General features: G+C 43.4%; 1 protein-coding gene across 3 annotated transcripts in view; it reads left to right on the top strand.

Moving 5' to 3' along the window:
- Positions 1-1,304: 1,304 nt before the first annotated feature.
- Positions 1,305-15,579, top strand: part of LOC137884581 (regulator of microtubule dynamics protein 2) — a 30,904-nt gene continuing 16,629 nt past the window's right edge. The window contains exons 1-4 of one of the 3 annotated variants that reach the window (XM_068726445.1): positions 1,305-1,382; positions 4,990-5,447; positions 13,841-14,018; positions 14,118-14,220. In XM_068726445.1, coding sequence (XP_068582546.1) covers positions 4,999-5,447; positions 13,841-14,018; positions 14,118-14,220 — 730 coding nt within the window. In that variant the 5' untranslated portion in view covers positions 1,305-1,382; positions 4,990-4,998. Of the gene's footprint in view, positions 1,383-3,415; positions 3,475-4,989; positions 5,448-13,840; positions 14,019-14,117; positions 14,221-15,579 lie in introns of those variants that run through there. The other 2 variants (XM_068726436.1, XM_068726427.1) reach the window with 2 other exon arrangements.

Below are 15,579 nucleotides of genomic sequence, written 5' to 3'. Positions count from 1 at the left end.
CCTCAGCCTCATGGTTGAGACCTTTCGATAATAACTGTTGCTGTCAAGGGCTTTTCACCATTTTATGTTGCTTTTTGTAACAGTTTCCGTTTCCTTGGCAACACGCCCTGACTACAGTAGCGCGCTGAGTGTCTCTTGCTGGGCTTAAGGATAAGAACACCAAGTGCTCGCAGCTGAGATACACATCAGGAAAGCAAGTGCGGGCCTAGGAGTTGGACTTCCCCGATTCCTCACAGCGGAGTGCTATTGTGCCTTCTGTTACACAACACATATTCACGTCTGAATGAGCCTTTTAAACTATCTGTGAACGCGTCACGCAGCTGTCGCAGACAGGTGGATGTCTCATGCACATGTGTAGAAAACTGACAGGGGACAATTGGGCTTCACACTCTGTGGTCTGGCAGTAGGGTCCTGATAGCGATGCCTTATTTCACCCTGATTCTTTTTCCCACGTTTTGTTTGACAACTGTAATGGGCTTGTTTCTTGCGCACAAAGGCAAAATCTGAGGCTGCTTTGATTTCTCCCCCACCCCGTGGTGTGAGAGCTCGGGCAGATGTGTGGTGGGTGGATAAAACGACAGTGTTGACAATATCTGCTTATCTTCTGGCTTTGACCCGATGGGAGCAAGGCCATGGCTGGATGCGCCTGCCTTATCGGCATATCTACGTCTGCGGGGCCAACCCAGAACCAATGTTTTTTTTCTTTTGCATCGCCATGGCTCCGGGTTTCAGCTGGGCTTTTTGTTCCCCGTGCAGGCAGAATGCAGGCTGTGGGCTGAGGAACAATACCGTGTTCAGAGAGCAGGGAAGAAACTGCACGTAGCAATCCTGACATCATATTATGCAAGGGAACTCCCTGTCACCTCTGTCTCCAAGCAAGACTGGCTGTCTACCTCTCTGCAGGCTGAGAGAAATAACCTTTTAGAGAGCGCACGTAGACCTCCGCCCAGTCGATTAAACGCTGATCGTCCCATTCATGTGACTTAATGGACTAACTCTAAAGGTCATCGTTGTCGCTTGTTTTCAGAGGGAAAGTTTCCCAAACCCTTAATCATGAACTTGTGCTGACGAACGAGATATAATGAGAAAACGAAAAAAACACAAGCATCTGACAAAAATGTTAAAATAAATACAAAATATCTATTAAGTGATAGTGAAGTATTTACATAAGGTCAAACACTAGTTTATCATTCTAACTGTCCTCCAAAGGACTTGCCATTTGTAACACTTTAAAACCCAGGAAGGGACAGCTCCATGTCCACTGACTAAAGGTCCACTGTTGATGTGATAACATGTGTACTTAGTAACTTTTTTTAATCCTGGTGCACACTCCGTCCAAACTCCCTGCAGGGACACACTGGTGAGAGGAGTGAATCGTAGAGGTAGGTCTTTGTTTTTAACTGGAATAATGATTTAGAGCAGCATGGCAATAATTTGTATTTTAAAATTTGTAAAATCATGATGTATTGATATTAAGTAAAGACAGAAGTAAAGGTGCAACACGTACACTGTAAACATTCTATCTGAAATTAAACTCATAAATGAACTTATAATGATCAATGAGTGCCTTTAAGTGTAGTCATTATCACCCGTTCTTACAAACAGTATTATGCAACACGCTCCTTACACTGTTACAGCTCTGGTATTCAACTTTGCTCACTGATTATTCCCTCACGTGCTGTGATGATATGGTTGAGGAGAACTCTTCTCTAGGAATACAATTCTGGCACAAAAGATCAAAATAGGGTAAAGTGTACCACTAGATCCACATCTCTGTTGGTACAATGTCAAAATAGCAACATAACAAGTTGTTAACAACCAGTGCAATACAAACCCTTATGCGTGCAGTAATCAAATGCTTCATCACAGCTTAGTATATCGTGCATACATTTCATTACAAAGGGTGCTTTAACGATCTGAGGAACGTGCCTGTGTATCATTTCAGTTTAGAGCCAATGATGTTTTCTGAGATGAGATAGACTGTGGTCCAGAAAGACAAGATGTTGTAGTTTCATCAAGGTAAAAAGACAGGATTTCTCTTTAGTTCATATAAAGAATAGGACTACTTATGCTGCCAGTATACATAGGGCAGCATACAGTATGTGAGGGCAAACGTATTGTGTGACGTATACAAGTAAAAGTTGTACTGTGAATGCAGACTCAGTGACTAAAAAGTTCAACCTGTACAGGAAGCACAAGCTCAAAAATTGGCTTTCATATTTCAAGATGTGTTAGACTACAATGAAGAATCTTTAGCCTACCGGAGATTTGGAAAAGCTATTGCAGTCGCTATGTTCATGAGGAAGAAGTAATGTCCCCAATTCCCCAATGGTAGACAAAAGAAAGCAATGTGGCATTAAAAACAATATAAGTTCCTTGTGCAATAGAATCCACAAACTCTTCTATATACAGAGTGCGGTCCTTGAAATATAATGGGAGCTTCCAAATTTCAAGAACAAGGACTTCTGGGTCCTGGAGCCTTAACCCAGTAGGTGGAAAGCGAGAGGTAATTGAAGGGATGAACTAACCCTCCTATATTCCTGCACGTCAGGGATAACTAGCAGGACGCGCAATGTAAGGTGCAGGAGATGATGTATTGCAAATGTTGCATCACTTCCTGTGTCCAATGCAGTGTTAGAGAACACGCACTAAACATGCTTTAGACCACATAATGTACAGTTCATGTAAATCCCTTACATAAAGCTGACTTCCTGTTGTTCCTCTTGCCAGTAGATGGAAATGTCTGCAGGAACAAAAATTTAGAGTAGATTGTAAAATGTATGCTCAAGTTACAACAACTTTAAAGGCAAAATGCACTTTTTTGCCAACACTGCAAGGGCGTTCTGTGAAAACTATACATGTACGTAGGTAAAACATAAGGGAGCGGCTTAATTTTAGCAACTTTGTAGGGGGCGCTATCGAGACATATTGCCCCACCAGAACACCAGACCGATATTAGATCTACATCTGACATCATTTTTGCCACTTTTGCAAAGTTTCGTGAGTTTATGATCACTTTTAGCCCCTAAAAATGCAATTAATTTGATGGGTGGTCCTCGGGTCCAAGATCTACAGTAACACGACCACACTAATGGAAATTTTGAGTCGTTTTTAGGTGACATGAATCAGTTTGGGTTGAGGGAGGGGGCACCTGGTAGAAACATGCTGACTCCACACAGAGAGTCGCACCTGTGAGGAAGCAGTTATGACGTGAAAGTGACATTTCCATGCCATTTAAAAGATCGGAGGTCATAACAGGATCAAATTAGGTCAACTTGATTTTTGCTGACGATTTATTTGCGCCAAACTTACAATAAGACGTAAGTAAGTAGTATTGTGAGGATACCCACGAAGCACGGAACCCTTCATTGTGGCGCCTGAGCACACACGGAATGTTTTGACGGTTACACCAGTACGCTTTCAAGTCAACAGAGGTGTCTCCACTCTTACCTGTGTAGTAAGGGCTCTAAAATGGTCAATTTTGTGGTATTTTAGAGAGAACATGTTTACATAACGTCTTGTTGTGATACTGTGTTGCTGAAAGTTAACATATTATGCGTTTAAACCGTTTAACCTCCGCGAGTAACTTTTTTTCCGAGTGTTAGCCCAACGTTTGGCGACTTTTAGCTAGCAGCAAGACATTTGTCGATGACAGCTAATTACCACATGTACGCGTAATAATAACAATATGAAGTTAATAAGGGTGACGCATGCCTGAGACCCCCCGACGGTCAGGACTTCTCAACTGTGGTCTGGCGTTATAGAGCTGCTGTCACTATCTGACTTTTGGCTAACGCCCTCGCTGTGTGATTAGTATGTTGATCCAATTATATAAGCTAACTTTAGTTGTTGTTGTTGTTGTTGTTGTTGTCTGTTTTCAGACAGTTAGTCGTTCTCTTATCTCTCGTTTATGAACTTACTTTAGCCTTCCTTCACCATAGGGTTTGCATGAAGTTAGCCTTCAGGGCTTTCTGCCAGGAATCTCCCAAGGTTTAGGAACCAAACTAGTTGGTGAGGTTTAGTAAAAGTTCATAGTTTAGGTTAAACTACAAGTACTTTATGTTTTTGCTTCGTGTCATTTGAATGACAGGAGGCACATTTCGAGGACACACAGGGAGAATGATGTCCTAACATAGATAAAGACATCATTTTTTTCATTTTTAGAGAAGCCACACGTTGCTGTGTCCTTGTGCTTTGGGTCGACAGACTCTTCTCCATGTAATAACCTGTTTGTAACCTAAATGTCTGAAAGCAGGGAAGTCTGTAACTTTGTCAGCCACTGAGAGCACATTGTGTTACTGGGTTAAAAGTGGAAGGTCACTATCTGACAAAGATCTTTTTGCCAGCTCATTTTAATTACTACAAATGTATCAGCTGGTGCTTGTGTCAGTTTACTACAAGTTACATTTTAAAATAGTTTCAGAGTTCATTTTTTACTGTTGTCATTTCTCATCTGATTATAATTTAACAGTTATGGCTACTTAGCAACCATTACAACAGCACCATGATTCTTCACGCAACATGTCAAACTGGACACTTACACTGTACATACTCCACCTGGCTAACTTATAAATCAAATATTATCTTTATGGAACTGATTATTAGTTGATACAGAGTTAAGTATTAACATTAGATGATAAAAACTTAATGAAAAAATCTGAAACCAGTAGACTCTTTATTTACACTCCGAAGAAAATGTAATAAATAAATAGTTTTAAGTCATTTCTTAAGCAAAAATGCCAAATGTTTACTTAATATGACTTCTCAAATGTGAGGACTTGCAGCTTTTCATTGTTCTGTCACTGTTAATTGCTATATTTTTGGGTGTTGTACTGTTGGTCCCAAAAAAAAAAAAAAAGTAATTTAAAGGCATCATTTTGGAAATTTCACAATTTTCTGGCATTGCATAGACTAAATAATTTTTTGGTCAATTGCCAGAGTAATCTTTGAACCAATTCCTTCCTTGTTATTTCTGTCCGTTCTCCGCAGGCCTGCAGGATGGCCCAGGCAGACGGCAAGGTGCTGTTTCTGGGAGCGTTGGCTGGAGTGGCTGGCATCGGTTTGGCTGCGGTGTTCTACCGGGGCTTCAGGTCGAGGCGAAGAAGCTCGTGGCCGCGGTGCAACCTCAACCACACTAATGCACCGGGCTCCGGCGTCATGGTGGTGGACGGCCCAGGTCTGCACGGCGGGGGTCAGGCTGAGGTTCTGGAGCGCCTCGAGGCCCTGATCCAGTGCGTGTCCGAGCTAAAGGAGGAGATGAAGTCGTTGAAGAGTGCTCTGCCGACGCTGCAGGACCAGGTCAGGGAGGAGCTGAGGGGACGCGGTGAGGCGCGCCGAGCCAGCCCTCTCCACAGGAGCACGCCGACGCGGAGGAAAAGGGCTGCAGGCACCATCGCTGGGGCCAGAGCCAGTGGGCGGAGCTCAGAGGAAGCGGAGAGTGAGGGAGGGTGAGTACATTTTCTCAAAAATGTGTCCTCACGTAACTCACCACGCTCACATCAGATTCTTTCAAATTGTTCAAACTTTGCTGCAACATATTCTACGTCAGTGATGTGTTTCATTAAGTTGCCTCCCTCTGAGCAACGCCCACAAGTCATAACTGCATCCCCCTCACAATGACAGACATAAGACTAAAGTCTTCCTTCAAGTTTACAGGATTCAGACACGCTTACACAAAATAATAACACAAAATATTAACAATTTTAAAACCGAACACACACGCACACACACACACACTCTCTGTCCTGGCTAACTTGTAAACCAAATATTAATATCACAGGGCAGACTTGGACCTTTGATCACAGCCAGTACTTTGGATCGTTGCCCCCTTGACAATCATTCATTTGCCAGAGCACCCTGTGCTCAAAATCCGGTATCTTCATCACACTTTTCTTTCTATTCAAACACCGTTTTAGATGAATATTAATTGTTTCCCCTGATTTTACATGCACCCTCTACGGCTGTTAGGGACTCCGTAATGCATCTACATTGAGGTCTTTCTGTGTGTCGGAGCCGGTACCGGTAATGTGGAACCAAAGATCGGAAACTTTTAGCAGTACGGCGTTAGTAACAGGTGCTGAGTTTAGCACAACGTGCGGATTGGCAATATAAAAGGCGGCGCATAATGACCAGCCTGAGGGTTCCTGGAACGCTACAACAGCAACAGAGAGAGAGAGAGAGAGTTGGGTTGGCAGGATGAAGCTTCATGAAGCATTGAAGCTTGACAGAAAATTGGAAAGCGAAAGGATTCATTTCTCAAGGCTTCATGTGCTCACAAAGCCATCTGGTGGCGTATCAAACAGGCAGATATATTAGAGTACAAGGCAACACTCCTTCATGATCTCTACCTTGTGATCTGTGATATAGGCTGCTGTATTTTTATCTTGTGAGTAATACATTAAATGTGTGCACATTAATCCTTTACAGTTTTAGAACACTGACATTGCCACTCCTGCCAATATAATATATCATGATCCAAATCATTTCTCAACGTGTTTCGGCTCCGGACGTCATCGATCGCGTCGTTAGTCTAAAACGATACAAACCTGGATACCTGCTTCACGGAAAACTTCCTGGACTTACTTGACACGCGATCCGAGGCCTCGGCACAGCACCGACCATCACCAGTAAGACGAGGATGGTGCGTCCGTGTCGCTCCACCTGTTGTAGAGTTTTACGAATGGAAACTCATTGAGTGACATTTGATCGCTTCACCTGGACGAGGAAAAGACGAGCATGTTTATTTCTATGGCATGTTTCGTACACGGAGGCAATTCAGTGGGCTTTACATAAATGAAAATAAAAAGGAACATCAGTGTATAGAATAAATATATATAAAGAGAATCTTTGACATTACGTTTTGACCAATTTGTTGCTGCATTTATAAGATTTGCACAGTTATAATTCCTGTTTAAGTTGCTGGTGTTCCATTAATGACTTTATTAATAGATAAGAATTCAGTATATTTATGTCATTCAATTTATTTGTTGCCTTTAGTTTTATGAAGTTAGGAAAGCAGTGTTTAGGTCAATCGTAATGCCGCCTTACACATAAGAGAATGATCCTGCCGCTTCCGCACAGTGAGGCTTACAGCTTATTAATTAAACAAAGGTATCGGAACAATACCCAAATTCAGGTATCGGTATCGGGACTGAAAAAGCCCGATCGGTGCATCCCTAGAAGAAACTGTGCAGAATCAGTGTCATCAATACATAGTTTGTCCAGCAGACTCCACTGTTTACAGTTCTTAGCTGCTGCTCATGAGTGGGCACAGTGTAACAGATGAGCAGATGTTGGCGTAAGGGGTTTCAGAAAAGCTGTCAATGACCCTCTTTGTTATGATCACAAAAACTGTATGCGTCTCCATCAATAATCTTTTTTTTTTTCTTTCTGCGAATTATCAACATCGACTTCAGCCTTCTTGTCATTTCTTAATGTAAATGATTCCAGTAGATAAACACAAGGTAGATAAGCAGCAGATAATTATCTGAACAGGTGGCGAAGTGTGAAGTGATTTCAGGTCGTTCTTTACTTTAACAGCCTCATCCGTCGATCAGTGTGTGAATCCAGAATCTCGTGGCCCTCCGAGTTCACCAGGCTAGCTCCGCTCACTCTATGTGCTAAATTATAGCCCTGACAGTGTGTACATTTGCCTCAGGTGCATGCAGAGAACAGCAGACTAATCATTCACTACATGCCCAGTCATCCACCTCCATCCACGCCCAAATGCCTTGAACTTGTGCCATCCGCAGATAACATAAACAACAGATGTGTTTCTTTTTAATCTCATGATCTCATAAAAACAAACACCAACAGTTAAATGATGGTGATTACGCCTGTGTGCTTTAACGTTTTTGTTGGGCAGACTTCAGTTTTCATTGGACACGACTGGATACACCGGAGTGTTTGGATGGACATCGCTGGCCCTCACTCGAGTACTCAACTTGATTTGACCTTTTTCTTCGTCGGTGTAGGAAGTAGAGCATGTGAAGTGCCAAGAAGACATTATAACACTCAGCTGCTTTTACACCCTAACCACACAGATATTAGGTGAGAACGGTGAGCCTCAGATCAGAGCTGTGCGGCTCCTCCCCATCACTGTCCTCGCAATGATTAATAAATTGCCTTAGAGCGCCTTTTTTTTTTTTTTTTTTTTTACAACTATAACAACATAAAGTCAGGCCAACCGAACATCCAGTGCACCCGGGATAATTAATGAGTGTTGTGTTTTACCGTCTGTGTCATCTAAGATGCACTATTTTCTCGGCAAAATTTGTGCCTAAACAGCTCAAAAAGGACTAATGACGCCCTAAAAGCATTGCTGGTCCGTACGTTTGTAGACATAGGAAGTGAGACGGCTCATACAAGGGTAATAACACCGTATCGTATGAGTCCCCTTTCATGGATAAACACTTCAGGTCGGCCTACATCTACTTGTGTTACCATCGCCCTCCTCATTGGCTGGGGGAGCAGGTGGAAGTGTAAAGACTGCCCTCCAGCAGATGTGGTTCGCAGGTTTTGAGTGGCAGCCGTCGGCCACATCAAATGCTCTTAATTCCAGCCGGGGTTATTACGCCTTGAAAGAAATCACATCACGCACACTGCTCCCGTAATTGAAGAGCTTGTCCTGCCGCTCTGTTATTTGTACGAGCAGAGCGTGCGGGGTGGAATGGTGCGGCGAAGAAATTCCAGCCCCTTAGGGAATGTGTAGCGTCCCCCCCCCCCCCCCAGGTACACCCCTAATCCTCGCATCCATCCCTTCATGTCTGCTCGGCCGGCTTGGAAGTCTTTAGAGAACAGCATCTCCACACGATATCCCCATAAGAGCACTGACGCTAAGGGTTGTGTAATAGTTATTGCATGTTTGTTGAAATCCAAAGCCTTAAGAATCCATTTCAGATTAGCAAGATTAGCGCATTTATCACTTGGTGCAAAATGTTGAGTCTGCAAACATCTCGGTCGAACATTTTGCCGCCTCAAAAACTTGAGCTGTATGCCAGTCAGTTCGAATAATTCTAAATACGATTATCTCTAATAATAACTGGAGTGAAACGTGTCTTAAACGGCACAGTTTACTAAACTTTCTCAACTGTAAATGATGCCTTTCGTGGGGCAGCAGATTTCCTACAGGGGGCATTAGTGCAAGTATGAACAGGGCCTTCAGCAAATCCAAGTCATGAATAGGTGAAGGCTGGTGTTTGTGCTCTCCTGGAGATGATTGCTTCTATAAGCTTAATGGTTTTCTGACATTTGTGTTGAAATATATATATTTCTTTATAAATCAGTTTGCAGAGATGTGTTTAAAGGGTGACCAGCGTTACCAAATCGTCCGCTAAGGCGGCGTAGCTCCAGCCTCTGTCTGCGTAATGCTCGGAACAATTAGTGTGACATAATGTCCAAATTATAGAGCGAAACGGGGAAACACGCCGAACGAAGGGGTTGAAAAGTTCCAGCTGTTTATTCCGTTGGCTCCTCGTGTGTCACGGCGGCTTCCTCAGAGAGGAGACCCATCCATCACCCCGTCGGTGTGCCAAGCTGTCAGAGGCCTCGTCGAAAAGCGTCTTGTAGGAACTTGTAATGTCTTGAACAGTTCCCACCGAGGTTATTCACATCATGTCGCTGTAGCTCAAGGACATTACCACTTTTTTTTTTTTTTTTCCTTTTCCAAAAAAAAAAAAAAGAATTGCATTTATGACATTGGACGGTTGTTGATTTAAGCAGATCTGAGCAGGAGTTTTGTTTAGAGACGGGCAAGCCTGATCAACTCGCGCAGAAATGTTTAGAAAGAGAAAAGGGAGCTCATTGTCTGCTTTGTGATTAAAAGCTTTAGTCGAACTTCCCTGTGAACGCGATGGTACGTGCCGCTCCGCAGCTGTCCGCATCCGAGACATTCACGTCTATATCCTCGGGTTCATGCTTCAATAAAAGGCTTTTAGCCAAACAAACACTTATTTTGAATTGCACACAATGTATATGCCGTGCACACGTTAAGCTCTCTGACGTGTCAGCGGTCCCGCTGGCCTGTCTCTGACCTGTCTCTGTCGAGTCTCACTCTGACCACCCACACAGTGTGTGTGATTTGTGTACAACTATAGATCGAAAGTGTGACGAAGATACCGCCACTTTAATGGCCAACGCTGGCTCCCTGAATAACCAAATATTCTTTTGTGTTGGCAAAGGATCGACTTGTTTGTGAAATGTCTCGACCTCGGTGATGGACCCACAGAGAATTATCGTCCCGACTCAGTTCCTTTCAGAGGGTTTTAGCGTCTGTTAGCATCTGTTAGCTCATTATCTCCAGCTGTGAGCCTGGGTGGAGATTGTGTTTCCGGTCGTGTGTGTGTGTGTGTGTGTGTGTGTGTGCGCATCTGTCTGTCCACGGCTAATCTCTCATACTACTGGACCCATCAGCCTAATTTATTATTTATTTATTATTTTATTTTGTACCTCTCGTGGTTGTGGTGATTCACACTTTTTTGAAATAAACAGATTTTATTGACTGTTCCGTAGCGTCATTGACTGCTGACTCTGCACTCCCCTTAACCAGCCGGTAGAAGCCGCATGAGGCAGCGGCACTGATTTGAATGAGAGTGTATCTGTTGCCTGAGATGAGCAAGAGATACATGGAAAACATTTGTGGTTTGTATTCATTTAATCAAACATTACAGCAGTGGTGGTTGCAGATACTGCAGTGCGTGGACCTTTCTAGTTGTTTTGGTTTTCCTGCCCTCAACTTCATTATTATTATTATTATCTATTATTATAATACATATTATTGCCATTATTAGAGGACTTTTCTTTAGGTCACCCTCATCAACCAAGTCTCTTTTTCTTTAATTTTCTTTTTTTGTTTCTTATTTCCTGAGGTTCATTCAAGACTAGGTGTCATCCCGCCTCCAGTTCAGATCTATATCTTGCCTGTTTGCCTTTTGGCGAAGTGACAAGCCAGTTGTCATTTGTGTGCGGTTGTGTACAAAAACATTTGTTTCTTCCTCGTGCTATTTTAGGAACCATGTGTTGCAACATCCAAACAGAAGTGCTATTTAAGGTCACCCATTAGAATACAATCAATGTCATGGCATGAACACGCAAGATGAATTACTGCCTTGTCATCATGTGTCTGTGACAAATTTAGGACTTTTTTTTTTTTTTTTTTCCCACTTACCACAACAGAGGAGGACATAGTTAGAAATGCTCTCAGCTACGTCAGTGATAATTTAGGATTAACTGAAAAGTCTGTGCCCAGTCTTTTTGTGCAGGGGGGGTGGCGGCTCTCTCCAGTCAGTCAGCCCATGTTGCAGAGCAGGCTTTCATTGGTCCTGCAGTGCTACACTGCCTCAATAAGCTGGGCTGCGTGCTCCGAGGCCCGGCGACGTTGGGATGGTAACTCAGGTTTGTTTTGAACTGTGTAACCGCGGAGACCGCCTTTGCTAAGCTCCGGTGAGAGATCCCGTCAGTGCCCCTTTGAGTGGCCGAGCTCCTCGAATGAGCACACTGCCTGTTGAAAACGAGGGCTGAAGCTTTTCAGGCTTTCACTTTACCAAGTGTGTTACACAGCACGGGTGGCTGAATACAAAACCAAATCGTCAATATATCATATTGTCTTTTGCACATTGTCAGTAGTTTATTTCTGCCCTTAACCAGGTATAAAACGATATTTCCTTTCACGTGTGAGTCACAGAAGGTGACTTACTTAGTCGGTGTTGAAACGCTACTGACAATATTTAGACTATTAGTAACATTGCAGGGGCAATAATGTTTCCTGCACAAGCATATAGACACTACATCAGCACACACACAGTAATGCAAATAGATCCTTAGCTTCTTTTTCTTTCAACTCAAGTGATTCATGAGCCGTGGAATGGCGTGACAGGAATGCGCTGAACACTCAGTACTGCACTGCCTGTCTCTCCAGCTCCACTGAGTAAATAACTGCAGGGAGGCTGGCAAACCGAACTGCTGAATGAATACAAGGACAAAAGGATGAATGAATTAGGGAATGAATGAATGACACAAGTCCAATAATGTGACTTATCTTGCTGCAGATAAACACCAGGCCTGTCTGTTGCAACGCAGTGCTCTGTGGTACGGTGCAGGCAGACGAAGAAGGAAGACCGCAACAGTCAGAGTAAACACGAAAGCACACACATTCAGATTTTTTTTTTTCTTTTTTTTTTTTAAAGCTTGGGTGTGTTGGCCAATAAGTGGTTTGAGCCTTGCCTGCAGGTTTTTAGGGTTTACTCAGGGGTTAGTGCAGAGATGGGGATTGTAGAACAGCTTTGGCACACTATTTCAAAATGACGGTATAAACACAAATAGAGATTAAAGTGAAGACACTGTAAAGTCTAGTTTCTGGATGTGAAGTTGGATCGTTTTACAATTTGGCCATAACTAAAGAAGTCGTATGCTAAATATGACAGTTTTACACAAATGTCTAGTGAGGAAGTGATGACATTTTGCACAGACGTGGATTCTAGTTGCATCTGTTTTTATAAAAGGGAGAATACCGGTTTCTGCCGATTGAAGCCAATGTGGAAGCGTCTTAAAAAGTGCGTTCTCTCTACTGGCCAGCAGGCGGCGACTCCTTCCGTCTTCTTCAATACAGCGTGATGTTCATTTATTAAATTATGTCTCTACGTCTCTCCTCCGCATTCCAAATACGGTAACGTCCATTCATCGGTTGCAAAAAAAGCCAAGATGGCGCCGCGTGTATTCCAAGATATACTCAAAACGGCACGATGACTCCGCCAACTTCTTACATACAGTCTATGGCATTAACTAATGTTTTGGCCTCATGGGGGCAGGGGGAACAAGTCATTTGCTCCATTGTTTATATAAGACTATTTAACATACAGGCTTTAAAACCGATTTATTTCTATTCAAACAACACAACCCTGACATATTATCACTGTAAAACAGGACGGGATTCTTCGGTCTCAGCGTACCGTTGCGGCCTCATCCGTGTTGTTGACTTTGTCGGACGTTATTCTTGACAGCTCCTTTCTCGACTGAGAAGAAAAAAAAGTCTCGTCAGCTCAAATGCCCTCATGTTACTACTGAAATCGCGGCACTCGGGTTTGAAGGTGTGCGTTTTGGGGGCGGAGCCAGGAAGCGGCCTCGGGGCACCTGTTGGTTCTGTCTGTGGCCCGCTCTGACACATCCCTCCAGAACCATGGCTCGCAGCCCAAAATACTTCCCTTAACCACCAATGACGCACATGCGGCCGCTGCCAACACTTAATAGAGGCTTTTCATATTTTCATCCTTGTCTATGTCTTTCATTTTTTCCCTGTACCTTATAATATCGCTCTTTATACTGCTGCGTCTTAAGTGTTGGCTCAGGGTGTTTGTACACGCTTACAGGAGTTGAGAGGGCACCATAAAACATCCAACGCTAAGTGTTGCGTGCCTCACCCCGACAAACAAGTCTCCCTGTGTGTTTTTAGTTGGGTTTTTTTTGTGAAAAAGCCTTTAGGTATCCACGTTAAGACGTCAAGAGTTTCTTAACAGCTAGAACTTATAAACAATTAGGTGACCCACTTATGTAAACAAACCCGCCCGCCGTTTGTGTGTGTATACAGGCAGCGAAGATTGATCCTTTTCTAAATCAGCACCTGGCAGAAAGCGGCTTGTAAAAGATGCTCGTTAAGATTTTTTGATTGATATGAAAAAGCTCTTCAGCCGAGGTGTTTTCATTCCACCTCACAAGTTGAACATGGCTTTAGACTGAGCTACCGGGACACAGGCCATCGTCTAACGTTTGGCCTTTTTATTGACGCTTCCTGAGGCACGTCTTGCTGATCTTGCAGGAACAATTGTCCTGTGATTGTTTGTGCTTTCAGGTATATGACTGCGCTGACGGACTCCGAGGAAGAAGAGCTAAGCGACGCGGAGCAGGGGGAGGAAGAACAACCCGCAGACAGGCTATGTGTCCTCCTCGAGAGGATCGACGGCATGCGTCAGGCCACCGAATCGGACAAAAGGGAAATTCTCGCCCTCCTTCTGGAGCAGAGAGAGGAGGTATGTTGACTCCTGCGTAGATTTGATTGACCCATGTGATCCTGTAGCTCAGCCAATGCGGAACAGCGTGTCCTAACACTTCCATATACACTTCTGTAGTTCGGACAGAACTCAACGTTTCTTTGGCGGCTAATCCGGGCTTACTGTGATGTTCACGACGTCAGCTGCACTCTGGAGGAGAAGAAGACCCATGCGGAAACTGGTAATCTACTAAACCTTTGTTGTGATGCACCTCATTTGCCACGCACCCCACTCTGGATGTGAGATGCTATAGCATCACGACCGCAGCTGCTATTCTGACCAAACCCCAAATGTCATATTTGTAGTCAAGTTAAGGGTCAAATCCTTGATTGGTGAACAAAAGCCACATCTTGGTTATTTATCCAATTTATGTCCATTTTAATTTAGTGAAATCTCTGGCTGTTGTGGTGGAAAGAGCACTGTGCATCCATTGAAGCTTGGGAGTTCAAAGGCTTCTTTACACTGTGATTTTGGGCTGTTCCAGATGAATGGAGACACGTAGTGAAATCGTTGTTTGTCGATCAAAAACAATGTTCCACTGACGGCAGAATTACTGCAGAGCTTCAGCAGGCCGCATCAAAAATCTGAAAGTGTCAGAAGTTTAGGACCAAAATCACAATATCAGTTCATGTTGACAGAAAAGAACATATAAAATATTACAACATACATAACATTACATAAACTGGGGTGAATACAGCACACAGATAGAGACTATAGGCTGTTTATAAGGAGTGGACGTAGTCATCACCCATTGGTTTGTGGACTGCAGTTTTGAAGCCTCAAGTTCGTCGATTTGGCCGTCGCCATCTTGCCTTTTTTACCTGGTGGCGGCAGCGACCTGTCAAAAAGTGTTATGACATTTTCTGCATCGGCTTCACTCGTCAGAACCGGAGGTTGCCGCCTGATACAGACGTACACCTGCACCTACGTACACAACAGCCATACACTTATACAACGCATGCATCCATACTTACACATGCACACACATACACACACACACATCAACAAGGACTTGATACTTCATACATTCTCTCAAAACCAACTTTGCAAAATTGACATTTCATGATGCCATCTTTACCCCGGTGGCAACCACTTCCGTCTCCTATTCTTTTTCAATGTATTGAAGTACTAGTTTATTCTTTATTCCGATTTTACCATTACGATTTACCAAACATTCATCTTACATGGTTATAAATTGTTATCGTAAAGTCCTGCACCTATGGAAGTGTTTTTTAGAGCCATCGCAAACAATGTGACATCCAATCCACCCTAAACAGTCAGCATGAAATTGCTTTACAAAGTGTGTATCCCACACACTGTAAACAGGCTATGCACTCGACAAAGAGGACACCTTACAGTCTTAAAGACATCTTCCTGAGGACAAAACATTTGTCTCACTGATCTCCCACAGGCTCTTTTAAAGCAGGGTTTAATCCATAATGCTTTTTCTTCTATTATCTCAAACAGAGGCTGTTTCGTGGTTCTACTGAACGTCAGACTGGACTGACCTGTTTCTCTGTAATCCTTCCTCATCAATGTG

Source organism: Cebidichthys violaceus, unplaced genomic scaffold, assembly GCF_023349555.1.
Source record: "Cebidichthys violaceus isolate CVI_PGR_0920_01 unplaced genomic scaffold, fCebVio1.0.p SCAF_10, whole genome shotgun sequence".
NCBI classification, from domain to species: Eukaryota; Metazoa; Chordata; class Actinopteri; order Perciformes; family Stichaeidae; genus Cebidichthys; species Cebidichthys violaceus.
Note: the sequence above shows the minus strand (reverse complement) of the source record. Positions and strands in the feature narration are given on the sequence as shown.